At 42.7% G+C, this 25958-nt stretch overlaps 1 protein-coding gene across 1 annotated transcript in view; it reads left to right on the top strand.

Annotated features, from left to right (window-relative positions):
- NOL12 (nucleolar protein 12) overlaps nucleotides 1-5789 on the top strand; it is a 65658-nt gene extending 59869 nt beyond the window's left edge. The window contains exon 6 of the mRNA XM_029590107.1: nucleotides 5051-5789. Within this exon, the coding sequence (XP_029445967.1) occupies nucleotides 5051-5222 (172 nt within the window). The 3' untranslated portion in view covers nucleotides 5223-5789. The remainder of the gene's footprint in view (nucleotides 1-5050) is intronic.
- Nucleotides 5790-25958: the final 20169 nt, after the last annotated feature.

A 25958-nucleotide genomic window follows, 5' to 3' on the forward strand; every position in this document is an offset into this window, starting at 1 on the left:
GATTCTTCCCTTCACCTTGCGGAAACGCAGACAAGCGCCGAGCGGTCCAACAGACCTTGGAAAGTTTGCTCGACCTGGGAGCAATTGTGCCGGTCCCCCATCAGGAACAACGAAGAGGACATTGCTCCATTTATTTCGTCGTTCCAAAGAAGGAAGGAACTTTCTGACCCATCCTAGATCTCAAGTGCGTCAACAGATGTCTGTGGATCCCACGCTTTTGCATGGAGACGTTACGGTCCATCATAGCGTTAGTGCGGCCGGGGGAATTCCTGGCATCCCTGGATCTCACGGAAGCTTATCTTCACATCGGGATCAGGGAGGATCACCAGAGGCATCTCTGGTTCAATGTCTTGGGGAAGCACTATCAGTTCCAGGCCTTGCCCTTTGATCTGGCCACAGCTCCCAGAACCTTCACCAAGATCATGGTGGTCGTAGCGGCGCAGCTTTGGAGGGAAGGATTGCTTGTACACCCATACTTGGATGATTGATTGATTCGGACGAAGTCTGAGTCCCTCTGTCAGTCGGCGATCACTCGAGTAATGCAGTTGTTGCGTTCCCTAGGCTGGGTGGTGAATGTCGCGAAGAGTCATCTCATTCCCTTTCAGTCTCTGGAGTTTTTGGGAGCTTTGTTCGATACTCGCCAAGGGGCGGTCTTCCTTTTGTCTGAGCGTTGCCGCAAATTGCAGGGGCAGGTTCGGTCCTTACTCCTGAAATAACCGCCGACAGTTTGGGATTATCTACAGATGATAGGATCCATGGCGTCAACACTGGACCTGGTGCCCTGGTCGTTCGCGCACATGTAACCCTTACAGTCCGCGTTGCTCTCCCGTTGGAACCCGGTGTCCGAACAATTTTATCTCCCGATCCCCATTGACGAAGCCGGCTTGTCTCAGCCTCGGGTGGTGGCTCTCCTCGACCAACCTTCTCAGGGGAGTACCCCTTGTGACGCCAGAATGGACGGTGGTCACCACGGATGCGAGCCTCCGCGGTTGGGGAGCAGTGTGTCTACGGAAGTCAGTTCAGGGCAGCTGGTCTGCGACCGAGGCGCGCTGGTCGATCAATCGGCTGGAGACCAGGGCAGTGTGTTTGCCGTTGCAGGCGTTTCATTCCCTGATCCGAGGAAAGTCAGTCAGGTTCCTCTCAGACCACGGTGGCCTACATCAATCGTCAAGGGGGAACCAGAAGTCAACCGGTAACCCTCGAGGCTCGCCTTCTGATCCAGTGGGCGGAGCGTCACCTATCCAGCATATCAGCGTCCCATATAGCAGGGGTCAACAATGTTCACGCGGACTTCTTGAGCCGCCATCATCTCGACCCAGGAGAATGGGAACTGACAGACAGGGCTTTCCAACTCATTTGCGACAGATGGGGCACTCCAGCCATGGATCTGATGGCAACGTTCCAGAATGCCAAGGCCCCATGGTTCTTTGCCCACCGAAGAGAAACGGGAGCAGAAGGAGTGGACGCCCTGGCGTTACCATGGCCCACCTCGATTCTTCTGTATTTCTTTCCTCCTTGGCCTCTGATCGGCAGAATCCTTCGGCGCGTAGAGGCCCATCCATCCGAGGTCAATCTGGTGGCTCCTGAATGACCAATGCGGCCCTGGTTTGCGGATCTCCTCAACCTAGCTGTGGAGGGGCCGCTCAGGTTTCCGAATCTACCAGATCTCCTCCATCAGGGACCCTTGTGTTTCGATCAGGTAGATCGCTTTTGTCTAGCGGCATGGCTTTTGAAAGGCGTCGTCTAAAGAGCAAAGGCTATTCTGACGTGGTGGTTTCTACTTTGTTGAGATCGCGAAAGAAGTAGACTTCATTGGCGTACGTACGAGTGTGGAAGATCTCCGAATCGTGGTGCGTTGAGTGTTCAATTCCCGCTACCCGGGCATCCATTTCAGCTATTTTGGCTTTTCTACAGGATGGTTTAGCTAAAGATCCAAAGAAACAATCTGGAAACCGATCCAAAATTGCAGTAGTGACCAAGCCCCGAGGATCAGTGAACACCAGGAATTCTTTATTATGCACAAAACATTGTAAAAAGCCCGACTCAGGCCGAGTTTCGCTCTTTGAGCTGCTTCAGGGCTAACAGAACAAAACAAACATAGTCACCTATAAAAACATATAAAGGTGAATAAAACATATACACCAAACATGATAAAATTATATAAATAACATAAAATCAAAAACACAAACATAATTATTGACAATAGACAAAAATATTAAAACATAAAATAGGTATTTCATAATTTATTTATTTATTTATTTGAAACTTTTATATACCGGCATTAGTATGCAAACATCATACCGGTTCACATTGTAACTAATAGGCTGAAAATACAATAATTATTTACTTCCATATTTATACACATGGATATAGATAGGGACACACACAGAATCATGTTTTTTCATAAGGAGTTTTGTCAAGTTAATTGATTAGACCATGTTTTAATATTTTTGTCTATTGTCAATAATTATGTTTGTGTTTTTGATTTTATATTATTTATATAATTTTATCATGTTTGGTGTATATGTCTTATTCACATTTATATGTTTTTATAGGTGACTATATTTGTTTTGTTCTGTTAGCCCCTGAAGTAGCTCAAAGAACGAAACTCGGCCTGAGTCTGGCTTTTTAAGATGTTTTGTGCATAATAAAGAATTCCTGGTGTTCACTGATCCTCGTGTCTTGGTTGCTACTGGTTTAGCTAAAGGTCTATCCTGTGGTTCTCTCAGGGTACAGATAGCGGTTCTTGGTTGTTTTCGGGGGTTTCTCGAAGGAAGAACCCTGGCAGCGCATCCCGATGTGAACAGGTTTCTGAAGGGGGCGTCCGCCCTTGAAGGTTCCGTGCCCTTCCTGGAATTTGAACGTGGTTCTCAAGGCCCTGTGTGCTCCTCCTTTCGAGCCTCTAAAACGGGCAACCCTTAAGGACCTTACTTTGAAGACAGTGTTCTTGGTGGCAATCGCATCTGCCAGAAAATTGTCAGAGCTTCAGGCTTTGTCCTGTAGGGAGCCTTTCTTGCGGATCTTGGAAGCAGGGGTTACGCTGGGCACGGTTCCCTCGTTTCTCCCGAAAGTGGTTTCTTCGTTTCACTTGAATCAGTCTGTGGAGCTTCCTTCTTTTGGGGATCTCCCGGGGGCAGATCCAGTCTCAAGGGATCTGAAGAAGTTGGATGTCCGTAGATCTCTACTACGATACTTGGAGGTGACTATTGACTTTCGATTATCGGATCACCTGTTTGTGCTTTGTCAGGTCCCAAAAAGGGGTAATAAGGCCTCCAAGACCACCATTTCTTGCTGGTTGAAGGAGACCATAGGTTCCTCATATTTACTCTCTGGTAAACCTGTTCCGCAGGGTCTCAAGGCCCATTCGATGCGTTCCCAGGCAGCTTCCTGGGCGGAGTGTATGCAGATTTCTCCACAGGAGATCTGCAGGGCTGCAACTTGGAAATCTTTGCATACTTTTGCACGTCATTCTTGTCGGGATGTCCAGGGTTCACGGGAAGGCAATTTCGGAGCAGGTGTTTTAAGAGCGGGCCTCTCCGGATCCCATCCCAAGTAATCTTAGCTCTGGTACATCCCAGGAGTCTGGACTGATCTGGTACGTACAGGGAAAAGAAAATTAGGTCTTACCTCTGATAATTTTCGTTCCTGTAGTACCAAGGATCAGTCCAGAGTCCCGCCCTCAATACTATCTCAGTTTCGGAGAGTCCGCTGTGTTTTTATTTGCGAGGATATTGGGGGATTTTCTTCACACCGATCAATTGCTATATGTTTGGTTTTCTTTTGGGGGCAGGTCTCTCATTGGGGACAGTGAGCCCAGGGTTCTCCGGTTAATCTTCCGGGGTTTAGTTAGTGTTCAGTTTCAGGGGTTTTCTGCTTCGACATTACGTTATACTGACAGGCTGTGGGTGGCACCCTGGTATATATACGGAGCCTGACAAGTTTGGCTCTGTCTCCATCTGCTGGTGCGGAGGCAAAACCCAGGAGTCTGGACTGATTCTTGGTACTACAGGAACAAAAATTATCGGAGGTAAGACCTAATTTTCTTTATCCCCAACCAACCAGCCTGCCCTCATAACCATCTATTGCTCCTTTAGCCAGCCTGTCCTTTATCAGCCATTCCCTCCCCACCAATCAGCCTGTCTTCACCTCACCCCATAGCCTCGTAGCCATCCCCTGAGGCCTGCTAGCCAGCCTTCCCCCAGCAGACTATCTTATCTCCAACCACCTTCTCCCTTCCAGCAAGCAAGCCTGCCTACCTGCCTCATCACCACTTCCCAGCAAGCCTGCTTGCCTCCACCACAACTTCCTCCTCCCGAACAAGCCAGTCCCCTCAAACCTTGCTGGCTTACTCCACCACTATTCAGTTTCTCTCGTTTGGTCCCCTGAACAACTGATGCCGGCACTGTGTATGTAACTCTCTGTATTCTTTTGCTGGTCTCAGTTTCAGAGATCAGCGCAAAAGTACAGGCACCAGCACTACTCAAACTCGCAGAGCCATGCGGTGTTAGCATCAGCTGTTCCAGGAACCTGCTAAAGAAAGAATGAAGATCCCTGGCAGCAGGAAAAGCTAGTTGATCCAGGGCCTGGGTGATCCACTCTATTCCAATGCATATGCCAGATTAAACAGTAAATTACTTTGAATTTTGAGCATGCAGTTTCTGCCCTTTAAGAAGAGTTTGCATCTGTGCTACAGGATTGGGATAGAAACAGAGTGCCAAGGCCATTAGTTTTATTACATAATATCTACAAAGGATGACAGGTCACTGCAAGGGCAAAACCTAGGAAATCCCTTAGATCCAGAAAAGGGAGAACAAATTGGAAATTGCTTTCACTTGTTATATTGGATTAATAATCATATTAATCGTTACCAACCATGGATTGGGGAAGAGGGGATTTCTTCCTTCAACCAGGCCTCACTGGATTTGTGTCCTAAATATGATTGACAGAAAACTCTAATGGACTCTGTTTAGCTAAGTGACCTAAACAGATATAAGGTAAACACAGCCTGTAAGAGTGATTCTAGCTAATGGTTTTTCTGTTTCTCCTGCAGGATCTGTGCACTGACGGCCTCCTTGCATGCCCATAGCAAAAAAAAATCAAAGGGAAAGAAGCCAAGCTGTTTCCAAGACAAGACTAAAAAACCCTTGAAGGCCAAAGTTGGGAAAACCAGCAAGGCCCAGCGCAGGAAACTAACTGGCAAATCTATGAGGAACAGAGAATAAGGCTGGGAGGGGAGGAGAAGGCATATTGGCATAGTAGTTTGCAGGGAGTGAAGAAGTTTCAAAAGTGGATGCAACTTTTTATTTGGTTTCCAGTCCCCTCCAGCCCTTGACCATTCTGTACAGACACCAGCTATCTTGCTGATTGCAAGGATGCACGTCCAGAGGAATCTTTGTTTAGACGCTTCTTGGAGGCTACTGAACTTCTTCCAGATCAATAGTAGTCGTGCTGCTTCATTTCTGGAGGCCACAGATGAATGTGGTTTCCCAGGTAACCAAGCTACAAAATGAATCTGTTCTGTAAACTAAATTAATGCAAATGTATCATGAATATTAATTTTGGTTATTCTAAAAACCAGAAGGAAATGAGAGGCAAATGACCACAGGTGAAAGCACACCCACAGTCTGAGGTGCAGCCCTGATCTGAATATGACTTTCACATGCAAGAATCCGTCATCAGATAAACTCTATTCAAATCCATTTTGGGATATTTTTTTGTTTTAAAGCTAGATGTGGACATTTCCTACTTGCAAAAGAATACAGTGAATAAAAGATGCTTTTATAGAAAAACACTTCTTGTCTGTTTCCCTCTAGCATGGTGGGTGAGAAGAGTTTTGGAATATGGTGTCTAAGTGACTCTGGAGTTTTCAGAAATAGAATTGTATGGTGACCTAGAATTGGCTCCATGTGGCAGAAAAATCTGTGCTCGAGAATTCCACAGTTCTGAAACTAAACTTACAGAAATTCAGTTAAAGTAGCTTTTGGTCTAAGTAGTAGCAATCTGTTTTATGATCAGGGCTACATTAAATTGATTTTTAATTCCCTTACGTACCCAGCTCAGTCCAGACTCCTGGGTTTTGCCTCCCTCCAGTAGATGGGGACAGAGAAAGTTTTACTGACAGCCTCTTAACACGAGGCTGTGTCATCCGCAGTCCCTCAGTATTTCTCTGTCTCCAGCAGATGGTGGAGGTGCAAAGCCTGCAGTCTGAGATTGAAGAAAAAAAAAGGAAAGCTTTAAAAGCCTAGAACATCCAGGATTGCTTACCTCCCAGGGGGGTTTTAGGTGGATGAGCAGGGGGTTGGGGATCCTTTATCACTCTGTCCTTTATTGCTAGACAGGATAAAAAGCTGGGGGTCCCAGTTCCCTCACCCTGAAGGAGGAACAGAGCCTGCTGCTGGTCTTCTTTCAAGGGAAGTGTTATTTTCTTTATCTGCCTGTTTAAAGTTGTTTAAAAAAAAAAAAAAGAGAGAGAGAAAAAGGGGTTGCCATGGGATGACTCAAATGCTGCTTCTGCTTTTTCATCTGATTTTGTTCTCCTATTGCACAAAGCTTATAAAGCCAGGAAAGCCGTGAGTCAGTTTAAAACTGCGCAGGTGGCTTCAGCACGCTCAAGACTGGCAAAGAGGGCCAGGCCCTCCTGGGCTGAGTGGGCTACAAGGGTCTGGAGGGTCCCAGAGGCCTCAGCACTGACTACCACCAAGGACACCTCCTCTGAGGCTTCAGAACTGGAGGATCTGCGGGCGCAGGGTCCACCAGAGTCGGATGCAGGTTTGGTGGACCAGGATCCAGATAGGTGTGGACCAAAAGCCTGGTGGTGGAAGGGGAAGATCCCAAGGTGGTAGGGCTGTTCCACAAGGAGGAGCTGGATCCCCTGATTCCCACAGTTCTGGAAGAACTGGGTATAAAGATTCCACGAGAGGAATCAGGGCTGGAAGACCTGGACCTAGCAATGACTGACCTCCGTGGTCCAGCAAGGTCTTTTCACCAATTGGTCAGCACGTTGATGGTGAGGGAGCAGGATACTCCCAAGACAAGCCTGAAGGTCAGCAGGGCCATGAATAAGTTGTATCCTTTGCCAGAGGATACACTTGAGCTCCTGAAGGTCCCAAAGGTGAATGCATCAGTTTCGGCGATTACTAAGAAGACTACTGTTCCAGTTGCCAGTTCTGCAGCCCTGAAAGATCTTAAGAATAGGAAGTTGGAGATCCAAGATGGCCGCCACGATGTGAGCACGAACGCGACCGAGCTCCTCGTCTGCCTAACAAAATTTCCTAATATTTCCTAAGACTGCTTTTCTTTTGGAAATAATTTCCATGCCACACACTAAACGAAAAGCAAGGATCCGAGAGGTCCTTGCTTCTACGCCAGAGATTTCCTATCGACAAACGCGGATCGAGGAAGCGTTTCAAGCAGGGCAGTTTACGCCGGAAAGCGGGGCCGCTGGTGAAGTAAGCAGAGAGCGGCTGCCCTTCACCCTGGCCGAGGAAATATCGTTAAGCCCCGGCGAGCCAACAACTCCTTTGATGCCCAGCAGACCCCCGGAGGAAGGGGAGATTAACAACAGATGCAGGAAACATCGATACTGCCTACAGGAAAATCAGAGGACTCCCAGAGAAGAGGTATGGATTCCAGGCCTACTTCGGCGAGTTCTGTTCATTCAGACTCCAGGGAGGGAATAGCAGAATCTGGGTCTCCAGCATTGGGCACTAAAGGTCTTCTAGACATTGGAGATAGAGGGAAAAGTGTGCAAGTAATGTTGAACTATCCTCTAAAAGTGCCTGAAAAAATAACGATTGAAGAAATTTGGAAGGCCCTGACCACAATAAATATGGCTATAATTGACTTGACCAATGTGGTTAAAGAAAATATGGGAAAGACTAACGTTTTGGAGGAAAAAAATAATTAATGTGGAAAAATCACTGGTAGAAAATGAAAAAGAAGTTAAACAGATTAAAGAAGTACAAACTAATCTTATAAAATCAGAATCTTTTGTTGAAAAAAAGATGGATGTTATGGAAAACTTAATGAGAAGAAATAACCTTAGAATACTAAATTTTCCAAGAACAAAATGGATGCCATTGAAAGAATTGATAAAAAGTTACTTTATTAACATATTGGCCTATTCAGAACAAATGGTACCTGTTTTTTCCAAATTATACTACCTACCAGTGAGACAAGAAAAAGGGAAAGAAAAAGAAGAAAAGCAGCAATGTGATGAATCCATGGAAAATACCACCCCTAAAGATAATTTAACAGACTTTCTAGAGAAGTCCTATGAAGCAAAAATAGAAGAAAGAGCAACGGTCTTTATCTCCTTTCTTCAAACATCTGAAAGAGATGAAATTCTTAGAAGAGCTTTTAAAAAGCAAGCAGAACTTTACTATGGTTTCCAAATACGTGTCTTCCCTGATATAACAAGGAAAGTTCAAGAGAAAAGAAAAGAATTCCTAAAAATGAGGAATGAGATTGTGTCCAGAGGTGCCAAATTTTACCTTAGGTACCCTTGCCATTGTGTGTTGATTTATCAAGATAATAGATATATTTTTACAGAGATGGAACAACTACGAGCTTACTTGGACTCTCACTCCATATAGGTCTAGTAAGAATGGCTAAATATGTATGTTAACTGCTCTCTCACTCGTGTTCAGCATATTAAGTTTGTAATTTCCTATTAATCTGCTTACATTTGGGTTTCCCCCATTTTTCTTATAATATTTGGGAAATGTTATACTGATGTTTTGTTTCCTGATATATTGGAATTTGAGAATTTTCTTTGTATAACTACCAAATTTTTCCTATATATCATCAATGTAAATTGAAATATTTGAAAATTAAATAAATAAAAAAATTTAAAAAAAAAAAGAATAGGAAGTGCAACTCAAGAAGATATTTGAGGTGCTGCTTTTGGCATTCGAGCGGCTGTGTAGCAGTTTCATGTTGAGAGTGGGCTTGCGCTGGGTTCAACAGTCACAATCAGACAGAACCTCATCTGAATCTGAAATGCAGCAGGTGCAGTGGCTGGAAGCTGTGATGGCCTATGGCACTGATGCGCTATATGATCTCACTAGGAACTCTTCTAGGACAATTATGTCGGCGGTTTCAGCCCACAGGCTGCTCTGGTTGAGGAATTGGGCAGCTGACGTCTCATCCAAGTCTCTGTTGGGAGCCTGGCCTTTCAAGGTCATTGCAGAAAGACTAAATGAATTCTTTGCTTCCGTGTTTACTAATGAGGATGTTGGGTAGATACCAGTTCTGGAGATGGTTTTCAGGAGTGATGAGTCAGACGAACTGAACGAAATCACTATGAACCTGGAAGATGTAGTAGGCCAGATTGACAAACTAAAGAGTAGCAAATCACCTGGACCGGATGGTATGCATCCTACGGTACTGAAGGAACTAAAAAATGAAATTTCTGATCTGTTAGTTAAAAGTTGTAATCTATCATTAAAATCATCCATTGTACCTGAAGATTGGAGGGTGGCCAATGTAACCCCAATATTTATAAAAGGCTCCAGGGGCGATCCGGGTAACTATAGACCAGTGAGCCTGACTTCAGTGCCGGGAAAAATAGTGGAAACTTTCTCAAGATCAAAATCGTAGAGCATATAGAAAGACATGGTTTAATGGAACACAGTCAACATGGATTTACCCAAGGGAAGTCTTGCCTAACAAATCTGCTGCATTTTTTTGAAGGGGTTAATAAACATGTGGCTAAAGGTGAACCTGTAGATGTAGTGTATTTGGATTTTCAGAAGGCATTTGACAAAAGTCCCTCATGAGAGGCTTCTAAGAAAACTAAAAAGTCACGGGATAGGAGGCAATGTCCTTTCGTGGATTACAAACTGGTTAAAAGACAGGAAACAGAGAGTAGGATTAAATGGAGTCCAAGTACAGATCTCTGGAGTGCCTCAGAGATCTGTACTTGGACCGGTGCTTTTCAATATATATATAAATGATCTGGAAAGGAATACGACAAGTGAGGTTATCAAATTTGCGGATGATACAAAATTATTCAGAGTAGTTAAATCACAAGCAGATTGTAATACGTTACAGGAGGACCTTTCAAGACTGGAAGGTTGGGCATCCAAATGGCAGATGAAATTTAATGTGGACAAGTGCAAGGTGTTGCCTATAGGAAAAAATAACCCTTGCTGTAGTTACACGATGCTAGGTTCCATATTAGGAGCTACCACCCAGGAAGAAGATCTAGGCATCATAGTGGATAATACTTTAAAATCGTCGGCTCAGTGTGCTGCAGCAGTCAAAAAAGCAAACAATGTTAGGAATTATTAGGAAGGGAATGTTTAATAAAACGGAAAATGTCATAATGCCTCTATATCACTCCAAGGTGATACCGCACCTTGAATACTGTGTACAATTCTGGTCGCCGCATCTCAAAAAAGATATAGTTGCGATGGAGAAGGTACAGAGAAGGGCAACCAAAATGAAAAAGGGGATGGAACAGCTCCCCTCTGAGGAAAGGCTGAAGAGGTTAGGGCTGTTCAGCTTGGAGAAGTGATGACTGAGGGGGGATATGATAGAGGTCTTTAAAATCATGAGAGGTCTTGAACGAGTAGATGTGAATTGGTTATTTACACTTTCGAATAATAGAAGGAGTAGGGTGCATTCCATGAAGTTAGCAAGTAGCACATTTAAGAGCAATCGGAGAAAATTGTTTTTCACTCAAAGCACAATAAACTCTGGAATTTCTTGCCAGAGGATGTGGTTAGTGTAGCTGGGTTCAAAAAAGGTTTGGATAAGTTCTTGGAGGAGAAGTCCTTTAACGGTTATTAATCAAGTTTACTTAGGGAATAGCCACTGCTATTGATTGCATCAGTAGCATGGGATATTCTTAGTGTTTGGGTAATTGCCAGGTTCCTGTGGCCTGGTTTGGCCTCTGTTGGAAACAGGATGCTGGGCTTGATGGACCCTTGGTCTGACCCAGCATGGCAATTTCTTATGTTCTTAAGGGGAAATTTTTCTCTGGTCATGACTTGGAAGAGATGATCAAGCTTCTCTGGGTAGAGCAAGGTTCATAAACTGCCTGAAGATAAGCCGAAGGGGAAAGGGTCCTTTTCTTTGCGTGCTCATTTCAGAGGAAATAGGCATTTTCGGCCTACCAGAGCATCAGAAGCACCCAGCGACAGTCCTCGGGAAGGCAGCCATCCTGGAACCAGTCCTTTCGAGGGAGAAGGCTGGGAAGAGATGGCTTCTCCCAGAGTGGTGGTGGAATCAAGTCCGCCCATTGATGCCAGGCTGGTCCACTCCTCTGTGCCAGTATTAGGGGGCCGGTTGGCTCTGTTCTAAGAAGAGTGGGTCAGAATCATGTCAGACCAGTGGACCTTAAGCGTGATAGAACAAGGTTACGCTTTAGAATTTGCTTGACCACTAAGAGATTTGTTCTTGGTCTCCCCATGTACTTATGAAGAAAATAAATTGGCAGCATGGGAAACCTTATCGCCTTTGCATGCTGGTAGCCATTGTTCCTTTCCCCCTGGAGGAGCAGGGCACAGGCTGCTATTCCATTTCTTTCATAGTTCCCAAGAAGGAGGGCACATTCCACCCAGTCCTCGATTTAAAAAAAAGTGAACATGGCTCTAAATGTTCCTTGGTTTCATATGGAGACTGCGATCGGTGATTGCCTCAGTTCACAAGGGGGAGTACTTGGCATCTCTGGATTTGACCGAAGTGTACTTGCACATAGGAATCTGGCCCGATTATCAAAGATACCTGATTTTCATGGTTCTGGGGGAACATTTTCAGTTTTGTATCCTGCTCTCCGTTCTGGCGACAGCACCCATGACCTTCACCATGATGATGGTCATGGTGGCTGCTGCCCTCCGAAGTGACGGGGACTTGGTTCACCCCTATCTGGACAACTGGTTGATTTGAGCAAAGTCAGAAACCCTTTGCCAGGAGGCAGTGGACTTGGTCCCCCGGCACCTGTAGCCATTAAGATGGATAGTGGATCTGTCCAAAAGTCATCTTTTCCCTTCCCAGGTTTTGGAATTTTTGGGGGCATGTTTCAATACCAAGGCAGGGAAAGTTTTCCTCACTGAAGAGCGGATTTCTAAATTGCAAGCTCAAGTTTGCGAATTGTTGAGGAAGTGGGTTCCCAAGGTCTAGGATTACTTACAAGTTCTTGGGTCCATGGCTTCCACTTTAGAGTCGGTTCCATGGGCGTTGCTCATATGAGGCCTCTACAGTTGGCCTTACTATCCCGCTGGGACCATTTCAGAGCAGTTTCAGCTTTCACTTCTGCTTATTGAGTTTGCCAGGTCCAGTATCTCATGGTGGCTCCTTCCAGTCAAGTTGAGACAAGAAGAGGACCTTGATATTCCAGTCTGGATGTTAGTCACCACTGATTCCAGTCTCTCCGGCTGGGGAATGGTGTGTCAGGAACAGTCTGTACAGGGCCAGTGCTCAAAGGAGGAAGCCTTATGGTCCATCAATTGCTTAGAGACGAGAGTGGTACATTTGGCTCTACAGTGTTTCTGTCTCTGGTGAGGTTGAAGCCGGTGAAAGTATTGTTGGACAATGCGATGACTGTGGCTTACATCAACCGACAGGGTTGGCACCAAGAGTCGGGCAGTTGCTCAGGAAGCCGGGATCTAATCAGCTGGGCAGAACAGCTGTTAGCAGCCTGTTACATAGTGGGAATGGACAACATGCAAGCAGATTTTCTGAGCAGACATTAAAGCAGTGTGATACTAGTAATATTTAATTTATGTACTTCAGAACGCAGTTAAAATTACTCGGATTTCCTTTTAAAGGTGAATTTTAAAAGCCCTCATGCGCATCAGTTAGAGGATGCGGGAAGAAGTCTGGCTTACACACACCGACCATAGTTTTAAAAGTGCCCATATACGCACGTAAATGCTGTGGCGCATGCATCTCCAGAGTTTTCAGTGGGTATGGGCAATGATACTGGAAGGGAAGAAATCTGATTAGCAATGTTCTCGCCAATTATTTTTGTGGATGTTTGCTGTTGGGCACATAATTTCAGCTGTGAGTGGCTTGGGAGTGAGGGGAGACGCAGGCTCCCCCCCCCCCCCCCATTATTATATTATTTGTTTTATGTATAATTTAATATTTATTGTAACAAATTAATTTAAATGTATTTTCAAATTGTACAGTGCTCTGATGTTTTAATGAACAGCAGGATAATAAATTAAATTCCCTCCCCAGTGCTCCCTGCAAATTGCTATGAGGTGGGAGGGGATCAGGCTGCCTGATGTTTAAAGTGGGAAATAGAATAGATGTTCTTGATACTCTAAAAGGTGAACTTGAACATTCTGGTGCTCTCCAAAATGGGGAGATGTGTGTAAACTGGGCTGGCGTCTGCCAAGTGGATTTTAAAAGCCTCCCCTCCCTCCCGCTACACGCACAAATGAAAAGTTCCAAAAAGGGGGGGGCAGATCATGGGTGTGGTCTGGGCGGGGCATGGGCGTTCCTGGATTTCCCCTTAATATTTGCACATAAATACTCGCACAGGTGCACGCTGAGGTCCCCTGCTGCGTAACTTTACTTCTACTATGGATGGCGTGTAAGTCATAAAACAAAAAAAAACTAAACGCGTTAGCAGATTTTAAGGTTCAGGTCTAACAGGGGAGAAGGGAGGCTATTAAACTAGAGGGGGAGGGTTGCCTTACCTAGGCAAACTGGGAACAAACTGGTAAAACTTCTACTGGCAGTGATACACAAGTCTTAAAATCCCCCTACTTACATGGTCAAAGCAGCATTTGCGTACATAGATGAGCATCCACTTAAAATTACCTGCACATGTGCCTGTATTTTATAAGATAGCGCATATGTTGAACATATCATTGAACTTATAACTAAACACATCAATACAGCTAAACTTGCGATAATTTTAGGTGATTTTAACCTACCTGTAGACACCCCCCACCGTTCTCATAACTGCGAAACTTTACTCTCTTCACTTAACTACCTAGGTTTCTCACAAATTGTGAACAGTCCTACTCACAAGGCTGGCCATACCTTAGACTTTATATTCATCAACAATGGTATCTCTCTTACTTCCAACCCAACAACTATTCCGATCCCTTGGTCGGATCACCGACTCATCAACTCTAACCTTATAGTGAAAGAACATCCTCCTCTCTCTTTCCCTAAATCCACAATTCATTACAGAAAACCTTGCTCTTCTGATCTCATCAAATCTCACCTTGAAAAAGAATGACCCTATCTTAAACTATCGGATGTAGACACAGCGATTACATCATGGATCAATATCTTCACAAAGGTCGCAGATCAATCCTGTCCAAGTTCCACAAAAGTACTACGCAATCCTCCTCCTAACAGGAAACCCTGGTTCACACCTGAACTAAAGGTTTTAAAACAAAATCTCAGAAAGAAAGAAAAAATCTGGCGAAAAACGCCATCCTCAGCAACACAAGCGGCATACAAAACTCTACTTACTACTTACAGAACTGCCATCCTTAAAACGAAAAGGGATTTCTTCTCTAAAAAAATTCATCACTTTTTCTTCGATTCAAAAGCCCTATTCTCATATGTCTCTACTCTCACCAAGCCATCCCCCCCTCTCATCCCAGATGATGCAGCACTCGACAAAGCTATTGAACTTTCAATCTACTTTAAGAAAAAAATCTTAGACCTTACCACCACTCTCTCTTATCCTCCTACTTCTCATCCTCCCCTCACCATCACTCCTCCACAACTAAACTCATCACTTGAAACATTTGAACCTACATCAACGTTGGAAATTGAAAACATCATTAAAAAGCTGAAACCAGCAATGCACCTTATTGACCCAATTCCGACAAATCTACTATTTAACATCCCAAACTCCATCTCTAAACCTATCTTGGACATCATTAACCTTTCTTTAACCCAAGGTCTAGTGCCAGACCAACTAAAGTTTGCCATTCTCAAACCTATATTAAAAAAACTGAATCTGTCCCCTTTGGATCCAGCTAATTTCCGTCCAATAGCCAACCTACCAATGATTGCAAAAATCATGGAAAAAGTGGTTAACAAACAGCTATCTGAGTATCTTGAGGATCATCATATCCTTTTCCCATCTCAACACGGATTTAGGAAATCATTTAGCACAGAAACTCTACTCCTATCCCTCGCTGACAACATCCTTATCAACATGGAAAAAGGTCAAAAGCACTTACTAGCACTACTTGATCTATCTTCAGCATTTGATACGGTCAACCATTCTACTCTACTGGAACGACTAGCAGAAATAGGCATCAAGGGAGTAGCTCTAAGCTGGTTTAAGTCATTCCTGTCCAATAGATTCTATAAAGTCAAGATTAACAATAAAGTATCGCCAGCCGTCAGCTCCAGCATGGGTGTTCCCCAGGGATCCTCCCTCTCACCCACACTATTTAACATTTATTTACTCCCACTTTGCCGCCTGCTTACCAAGCTAAATCTCTCACATTAGTTTTATGCAGATGACATTCAAATAATCATGCCAATCACAGATTCCATTCAAAATACTATAAATCACTTGAACAACTATCTGCAAATAATCAACAATCTACTCGCCTCTCTCAACCTTGTGTTGAATTCCAACAGGACTGAAATCCTCATTATTTCTCAAGACAACCTGAATTCACCCCAACCAATCTTCACTATGATAAAACCCTCACCTTTTGTCAGAGATCTTGGGGGTCATCCTTGACAATCAGTTCAACCTTAAGAAATTCGTTAACACCACCACTAAAGATTGCTTTTTTAAACTTCAAGTACTCAGAAACCTCAAGCCACTTCTACACTTCAAAGACTTCAGACTTGTACTGCAAGCAATCATCTTGAAAAAACTAGACTACTGCAACTCTCTGCTTCTTGGTCTTCCAGCCATTGTTTTAAAACCACTTCAGATGATGCAGAACTCTGCAGCTAGGCTTCTCACCAATACCAAAAGGAGGGAACACATCTCCCCCACTCTTCAAAACCTACATTGGCTTCCAGTCAAATCCAGGATATTATTCAAGGTACTCTCGATTATCCATAAAGTTATCCATAACCTCACTTTCCTCAACACTTCCACTCTACTAAAACCTCATACCTCCTCTAGACCTATTAGGAGTGCCTACCAAGACACCCTATTCGCCCCCCAAGCCAAAACTTCTATCAGAAAATGTGCCATCTCAACAGCTGGCCCACACCACTGGAATGCGCTTCCACACGAACTGAGAGAAGAATCCTGCCCGACTGTCTTCAAAAAGAGACTAAAAACATGGCTATTTAGCCAAGCCTTTCAGGACATTTAACTTATCTTCCATACAACGTTGCTCTCTACTAGCTTTTTCTTCAGCCTATCCCTCTCACCCACCCCTCCCTCTACCTCTTGCCCCCTCCTCTATCCTCATCAGTCCCTTTATTTAACCTTACTTCCATCCCTTTAAGATGAGTATTTCAATTCCTCTGATTCTTGGATGAGCTTATCTGATATGTATAAATAATTTCCATTGATTTTAAAATGCAATGATCAGATCAGAATGTTACTTTTCTTTTTCCTGTTAAAACTGTTGACTTCGCTAACTTGTTTACTGTATCGCTATAAGGCGAAATTGAAGTTAAATGTAAACCGGTATGGTTTGTATCTCTACAAGAATATCGGTATAGAAAAAAATAAAAATAAATAAATAAATAAATGTGTTATAAAATTGCCATGTCCCTAGCCATGGGTTGATGCATATGCATTATTTGAGCCCACGGGCCTGTTTAAAAGTTACCGTCTGAGGCGATAACTTTCAAAGGAGCACACAGCTGCACATTGATGCGTGCACCCAGGGACAGCTATTTTATAGCATGCGCACATACACGTGTATGTTATAAAACAGCCTAGGCGTGCCTATGTGTGTGCCCTATTTGCAGTTGGGCACACAGCTGCGCGCACACCCAGTTATGAACTGCGCAAGTGGGGGAATTTTATAACAGGCGTGCATCCACTGCATGACCAGTTGCACTGGTTTGCCCACCAATTTGCCCAATCTAGAGCTAGGTCCTCAGACACCCCCCCCCCCCCCCACCCCGGTTCTTTAGCCTGTACTCCCCCAGTTACCCCTAACCCCTTAAACCACTCTTGGGATGCCCTTTTGTTTTTTTAAACTTACACCTCCTTCATAGAAGAAGTAAAGTTACATGGCACTGCACCTAGGTGCATGTACTGGCACGCCCACGCCACACCCCTTTTTCATTCTAAGTGAGATCACGTATTGGGAGACGTAAGTTGGGTGGACACAAGCATGTCCTACGTGCGCGCACATCTCTCGATGTTGGTGCACGCTCGACTTTTAAAATTCACCTTTAAGCGGGGAGTTGTCAAACAGGTCGCACAGCCAGAATTTCTCAGGTTGTGCGTGGAACCCCCATGCAGTGTACACACAGAGAGAACAGGTACATGATGATTTATAGGTGTACTTTTGAAAATCCCAATCTCGCCCCCCACTCTGGCCCCCTCAGTGCCTATTTAGTATGCACCTAAAAATATGCACAAAGTCATGATTTACTCATACTTTTACATGTATGAGTAAATCATGAGTAAATCATGTAAATCATGAGTAAATCCCCAGAGCCCTTTAAAGGGCTGAAACTGATCGAGGCGTCGCGCGCCTGGAGTCGCACGCCTAAGGAGCGCGACAAAGGGGCATGCCCCTTTGTGTGCCCCTTCGTGTGAATCGGAGCACAAACTGAAACCACCCACACCAAAAGACTCTGCCTCACACCTCGGCTTATAACCGAAGCACGTTACATCAACATCAACCAAGCTTGCACCCAGCGATCCCATTTTCCAGGGCTCACACTCATACCTGCCTCCTCAACACTCACCCAGACCCACCAGCTTGCAAATAACATTGACAGCAATCATCCAGCCTCACCAGCAATCAATTAACATCACCAGCAATCATCCAGCCTCACCAGCAATCAATTAACATCACCAGCAATCATCCAGCCTCACCAGCGTTCATCCAGCCTCACCAGCAATCATCCAGCCTCACCAGCAATCAATTAACATCACCAGCAATCATCCAGCCTCACCAGCATCCAGCCTCACCAGCAATCAATTAACATCACCAGCATTCATCCAGCCTCACCAGCATTCATCCAGCCTCACCAGCAATCATCCAGCCTCACCAGCAATCAATATCACCAGCAATCATCCAGCCTCACCAGCAATCAATTAACATCACCAGCAATCATCCAGCCTCACCAGCAATCATCCAGCCTCACCAGCAATCATCCAGACTCACCAGCAATCAATTAACATCACCAGCAATCATCCATCCTCACCAGCAATCATCCAGCCTATACACCATTCACCCAGCGTGTACAATACCTAATGCACCATTTTCAACATTACACCACTGTTCCCAACCAATTGAGCTACAATAATGCACCTCTGCACCATACCTAAAATCTGGCACAAAATCAGAAAGCACACAAAACCAGCAATTCATCACATCACACGACAACAAAGACTATTACCTATAATGATCTCACCGATAACACAATTCCTAGGACTCTCTTTATTTACCTTAACACTATTCAACGCTCAGTCGCTCTCCAAAAAAATGGACATCCTCAGTGACTACCTCATAGAAGCCAACCCAGATATCTGTGCAATTACAGAGACATGGCTAAAACACACAGATACTGTACTCATAAATCAACTGCCCATACAATCTTACGACTTATTCTCCGTCCCAAGACCCAAAAAAAGAGGTGGAGGTCTCCTTCTTGCAACAAAAAAAGGTCTTAATATTACATTACAACTTACCAATTCCTCCAACAAACTAGAATTCTCCCTCTTTAAATCTGAACAAATCCAAATAGCTTTAATCTATGCACCACCAGGAACCTTAGAATTGGATCCCTCTCTACTGATAGAACTTATAGCCAAACACTTAAATGCCGACAAACCTGCTATAATCCTCGGAGACTTTAATTTACACGTAGATGCTTCTCCACAATCCATCAACTGCCAAACTGTTCTTTCCTCTCTCAACCATTTGGGCTTTACTCAAATTATCAATAGTTCTACCCACAAGGCAGGCCACACTCTGGACCTCATCTTTATTAATGAACCCTTTAACATTCATACTAACCCAACTTGCTCACCAGTACCATGGTCAGACCACAAAGTTATCCACACAACCCTCAATATCAACAACACACCACCTCAAACCACTAACAAAACCACCATCCACTTCAGGAAACCATGCTCTCCAGACATACTCAATGAAAAGATGTCTGATGCATTAAAGCAACTAGATCTCACAGACGCAACAACTGCAACTACCTCTTGGATCAATATTAACAATAAAATTGCAGATCAAATCTGCCCAACTACAACCAAAACCATACAACCTACACTAGACAATAGGAAACCTTGGTTTACACCCGAACTTAAATCCCTCAAACAATCTCTTAGAAAAAAAGAACAAAGCTGGAGAAAAAACCCAACCACTTCAACACATGCCATCTACAAATCCCTCCTCAACAACTATAGGAATACAATCCTTAGAACAAAGAAAGAATTCTACGGAAAAAAAATACACCACTTTATATTCGACTCAAAGGCTCTTTTCTCCTACGTCTCCTCTTTAACCAAACCATCTCCTCCTACTATCCCAGACCACCAAGCTCTCAACAAAGCAAACGAACTAGCCAACTACTTCAAAACAAAAATCACCAACCTTTCCCAATCAATCACATCCAACAGCCTTACCCTAACACACCATCTCACATCCTTGCCGCAACAAACCACAAGCCTGGATTCATTCGAGCTCACTTCTTCACTGGAGATTGAAAACACACTCAAAAAATTCAAACCTTCCTCCCACCCATCTGACCCAATACCAACAAATCTCCTCATCGCCATACCAAACACCATCTCAAAACCAATTGCAGAAATTATCAACACATCCCTTTCTCAAGGTTTAGTTCCTAACCAGTTAAAATTGGCAATACTGAAACCATTACTAAAGAAACCAAACGCTTGCCCATCAGACCCAGCTAATTTTAGACCCATCGCAAACTTACCACTTATCGCCAAACTGATGGAAAAAATTGTCAACAAGCAACTGTCAGATTATTTGGAAGATCATAACATTCTATCCCCAGCTCAATATGGATTCCGAAAACGCCTAAACACCGAATCGCTCTTACTATCTCTCACTGACACAATCCTCGTTAATCTGGAGATTAAACAATCTTACCTGCTCATTCTTCTGGATCTTTCCGCTGCATTTGATACAGTAAAACACTCTACTCTAATAGACCAACTAGCCAACATAGGGATCAAAGGCACAGCCCTTAGATGGTTCCATTCCTTCTTAAGCAACAGATTCTACAAAGTAAGGATAAACAACAAAGAATCGCATCCAATCCTGACAGAGCAAGGAGTCCCACAAGGATCATCATTTTCACCCACCCTCTTCAATATCTACCTCCTCCCTCTCTGCCATCTACTCTCAAACCTTAAGCTTACCCATTACCTCTATGCAGACGACATACAAATCCTCCTTCCGATCACAGAATCCCTTCAAAAAACCATCACGTACTGGAACGAATGCCTACAGCCCATCAAAAACCTACTCTCAAGCCTCAACTTAGTATTGAATGCTAATAAAACCGAAATGCTCATTGTCTCCCAAGATCCACGCACAATCTCTTCCAGCCTTTCTCTACCAAACACAAACAACTCGTTCTCATCTGAAGTCAGAGACCTTGGAGCATGGCTAGATAATCATCTAAACCTAAAAAAGTTCGTAAACAATACCACAAAGGACTGCTTTTACAAACTGCAAGTCCTCAAAAAACTTAAACCCCTCCTTCACTTCTCCGACTTCAGGCTAGTACTACAATCCATCATTCTTTCCAAGCTCGACTACTGCAACTCCCTGCTACTAGGTATTCCCGCCAACACTATCAAACCATTACAGATGGTTCAGAATTCAGCGGCTAGAATTCTAACTAGCACTAACAAAAAAGATCATATCACCCCAATCCTTCGGAACTTACATTGGCTCCCCATTAAACAAAGGATACTCTATAAGGTACTCACTATCATCCACAAAGCGACAAACAAATTAGCCCCCATCACATTAAGCTCTCAACTCCAACCGCACACTTCCTCCAGACCAATCAGAAGCGCATACAGAGGAACACTGCATGCTCCGCAAATAAAATCATCATTGAGCAAACGAGCGCTATCTTCAGCAGGCCCACACCAGTGGAACACGCTTCCCCCAGATCTTAGACTAGAACCCAGTCATCAAGAATTCAAAAAAAGACTGAAGACTTTTCTCTTCCAACAAGCTTTCCCAGACGCTTAATCTTACTGTGACTGACAGACTTCCTAATTACTGACAAACTTACTGTGACTGACAGACCTCCTAATTACCAGGTATCCCTTAACTATGGACGCTGTATCAAGTACTATTTTTAAGAATCTGCAACTGGACAATTATCTTTGAGCTCAAAAATTCACTTTATTTCATATATATATTAGGCACTGCTTATATTTATATTTATTGCTACGTTAAATAGTTATACTTCTTATATAAAATATTATATTTCTTTATTTATTACCAGTTAAAATATTATTACTTTATTTAGCACTATGTTAAATTGTCAACCAGTTATACTGTTCCATATGTTATACGGTTCCATGTAAAGCTCCGCTCTTTGTTGAGCAGTTCTTCGTTGTATGTAAACCGGAGTGATTTGTAGTCCCTACAAGAACTTCGGTATATAAAAATTAAAAATAAATAAATAAATAAATAAATAAATGTACACCCGCCAGGATTATTTTCAAAGAACCACTTATGCACAGAAAACTGGGATTTATGCGTGTAAATGCCTTTGAAAATTATTCCCTAAGGACCTGACTTTCAAAAGCATTTACCCACTTAAAATTGGGCTCTACAAGTGTAAATACACTTTACCCATGTAAGTGAACTTTGGAAAATTGCTACAATATATGCCATTGAATTGTCCATAGGTTTTACCCATGCATAGCGATTCCCTTGTCTGGTGCTTTATCTTTAACTAGATGTGCCACGGGGCCAGGTTCGAGTCCGGATTGGGAGGAAGAATTATCTTCCATGGCCCTGGGCACAATCACTCACTGGCTTACTCACACTCTAAGTAGAAAATCTCACCAAGGGGCAACATTGCCCAGGAAAGGAGTAAGGAAAACAAAATGAGTAGAAAAAAGTAGAAAATGAACTCAACCCAATATCCATCCATTCAGCCCTTTCACTGTAATCAGCAGGATGAACTTCAAAAGGAGTCTATTACTCCTTTACTGTAACTTTAACTAAATGTATCCAAGCCAAGAATGAGAAAATCAAGAACATAAAAAAAAAATCAAAATGAGAAAAGTAAGCAGTAGTATCCTTGAGCATTCTCGATTTTTTTTCACTTCTCTCCTACCTCTTGCATCTTCATCCTCAGTCAATGTATCCTCACCAGTGGGGCAGGACAACTAGATTGTGGTTCCACAATCAACCAATCTGTTGGGAAAATATCCGCATTCGAAAAATATCCAAAATGGGCTCCAAACTTCCCAAAATCTTAAACGGGGACTCCAATTATCGAACATTAAGGTTCTTGATTCTCTTTACAAAAGTCTCTCTCTCCAGCCTCACTTGTCTGGTTGCATGGGCATAAAGATATCCAATCCCAACCCTCAGGGAGATGGGGGTCAACCCTTCCCTTCAGACCAAGAAGTAAAAAATCTACACTATCAAACATTGTTCCTCAGTTGAGAAGCTGAATGAATCTCAAAGCAGCTCTCCTCTGTCTCACCTCTGCTCTGTGATCAAGGAGTAATCTCCAGCTCCTAGCCCTCTCTCTTGAGCTCCTGGGAGGGACCTCCTTCCTTCTAGCTTCTTCAGCCATGCCTAACCCTCTCACTACTGAGCATGCTCCAAGCGATTTTATATCCCCTTGAAGCCTATCCCCCCAAAAGATGGGGTTCTAGCAAGAGGATTTAAAAAATGCAAATTCATGCCCACTGCCATAGCTGGTAAAATCTGAGGATTATATTTAGTGACAGGTGTAGCCCCCGTCACATATGTAAAATGCACTTAATTGACTTAATGGCTTTTGAAAATTGCTATGACAATATGTTGCATTTACATGCATAGCTCCTTTGAAAATTCACCTGTAAATATTTAACTCGGTATTTAATTTATCTGATGTACTGTGTGTCTGCCAGATTTCCTTTTTCCTTTTTAATCTCTCTGAATTTGTCTATTGTTTTGAGATCCTCACCCTCCCCCCTTTTTGAGAGCTGGATGGGACCTTAGTGGTAATTTAATTATCCATTTTGATTTGATTTGGAGCTAAAAGATTGTGTTTACCATTATTGTCATACCTCTTTTTCAACTATTCTTGGAACCAGTCTTTGTAAAATTTAAGTAGAATAAGAAAAAAAATTTGAGAAGAGATGCAAAGCAAGTCACTACCTATACAGAGAAGATGATTTCAAGAAAAAATAAATCAGATGAAAGCTTTTTATTCTTTTCTGCAAGGCAAAGAAAAGATTAGAGAAGTATTTTCTCAAAATGAAGAGAAAATTTGCAGCGTGATGTACTGGGGGCCCTCTCCTCCTGCAAACCAAATTGTAGGAGTCAGGCTAGCTACTTATTAAAAGGAGTGAGTCCAGATAACTTCCAACAAGTGAGTGATGGAAGGATTCCCACAAAAAGATTTTTTTAAACTCCGTTGTCTAGGGATCCTAATAAGAACTCAGCAATGAGAGGAGCCATTTTGCAAGAACTACAAGCAAATATCACAGCCAAGTTCCATGAAAAGATGAAAAAAACGGGAATATATTCTGTAATATTTTTCAATTCCTGGAGCCTCGGGATTTCAGAGTAGTCCTAGTGATCTGAAATGTCTTATGTGGCCTTTTGCTTAAAAAGTTTGTGGCCACCTGCACTAAGGGGTGACTTTTCAAAGAGATACATGTCTAAGAATTAGTATATATGCTCATCAGTGGCCTATACTTGCATAATAATTGTTCATAAATCTGGAAATTTCACACGTACTTTACATTTCGTGTGCACATGTGCATGAAAAAAAGGGGCAGTACTCTCATAAGTTGCTATTTTTAAAAAGAAATGTGCTTGCATATGGCAATTTGTTTTCATCCCTCTCTTTGCTTTCTTTGGTTTATGTATCCTCCCTCTCCCCACTACCTGTTTTTTGTAATTCCCATTCTTTAGTTTCGCTGTAAACCGATATGATGTCCCCACGAATATCGGTATGAAAGACTCGTCAAATAAATAAATAATTTTACACCCGCTAATTATCTTGCGTAATTGATATCAGACTTGCTTATTGGCTGGGTGGGAGTCTGGGTGAACTTGGGGAGTTCAGGCTGAAGAAGCAGGAAGGTCTCGATGACCTGGAGAAGGACCGGGTGAACTGATGGAGGAATTGGAAAACTGGTAATTTCACTTACACGTGCATGTTTTATAACTGGCGCAAGAAAATATGATCATATTACTCCTATTTTGAAAGACTTACATTGGTTACCTATAAAATATAGAACAGATTACAGAGTTTGCTGCTTATTATACAAATCTATCAAATGTGAACACTGAATGGTTGAATGCTTCTTTACGGATTTATACCCCACAGAGAAACTTACAGTCCTCAAATAAGGGTTTACTAACAGTTCCATCAGTTAAATCAGTTCATTTAACCAAAGTTAGAGAAAGAGCAGTATCTTATAGCTAGGCCTAGATTATGGAACTCTCTTCCTATTGAGCTGAGACTACAATCGAATTATCAGACTTTTAAGAAAGATTTAAAAACATGGCTATTTATAAAAGTTTTCGGAGAAGATACCACATGAGGGTTTTATACTTTACTGAAAGACAAACCTTAACCTATTGAGAGGCTAATGCTCTTTTGATTGTTTTACTGATGTTTAATGTTTATTGTTTTTAAATCTATTAATTTATAGCTGTGGTACTTGATTTTTTCCTTTTAATTTCATTGTTTTTATGACTTGATTTTATTTTTTGTTCATATTTATTTTATTTGTTTCATTGTAACAGTTCTTTTGGCTTTTTATTTTGAAATTGTGAACCGGTATGATTGATTACAGAATATCGGTATATAAAACAATATAAATAAATAATATACTGATTTCACTCATAAAATTGGGTTTTACCTAAGTCCTACTTTTTTTGTGGATAAGATATATATGCATATTTTTAAAATTAGAAGGAAAAGTGCACACATTCAATGCATTGAAATACTCACTTTCAGTACATTGCATGGATTCGCATGTAAACACACATACTTATGTATGTTGGGGGATACACTAATGCATATTTTATAAGCGTTTATCTGATACTCATGGGTTATAAAATACTATTGTAAATCTCAGTGTGGCCACATTTGCATGCATATATGGCCACGCAGAGTTGCTTGAAAGTTATCCTTTAAGGCTTTTTACCCATCTGTGTCTGTGAGATAAAAGCTTAGGGGTGAATTTTAAATGTTGCTTGTGTTAAAAGGCCCATGTATGCGAGTATATGGGCTGTGCATGAGTGGGGCATTCCGGGATGGGGCCAAGAGTTATGTGCATAAATCAGTATTTTAAATCCGGCAGCTCAGCACACGGCGGGCTTTTAGCCACACATGTTTACTTCTGCACTTGTTGAAGTTGTAAGTCTGCAGAAATTACTTTTTATCTTAAATGTACTGGGTGAGGGGGTCTGAGTCAACTGGGGGGAGAGCAAGCTGAAGAACCAGAGGGTCCTGGATGATCTTGAGATGGACTGGGCAAACTGATTGACTATTTGGGAAAATTGTGAATGGCCTTCAGGCGAGTATGTTTTAAAATCTACTTACCTGCATGTGTTAAAGCTGACAAAGTCCTAAGGAAGATATGTGAGATACATTTACTCTAGTAACCGCTTAAAATT

The sequence above is a fragment of the Rhinatrema bivittatum genome, chromosome 2 (genome assembly GCF_901001135.1).
Source record: "Rhinatrema bivittatum chromosome 2, aRhiBiv1.1, whole genome shotgun sequence".
NCBI classification, from domain to species: Eukaryota; Metazoa; Chordata; class Amphibia; order Gymnophiona; family Rhinatrematidae; genus Rhinatrema; species Rhinatrema bivittatum.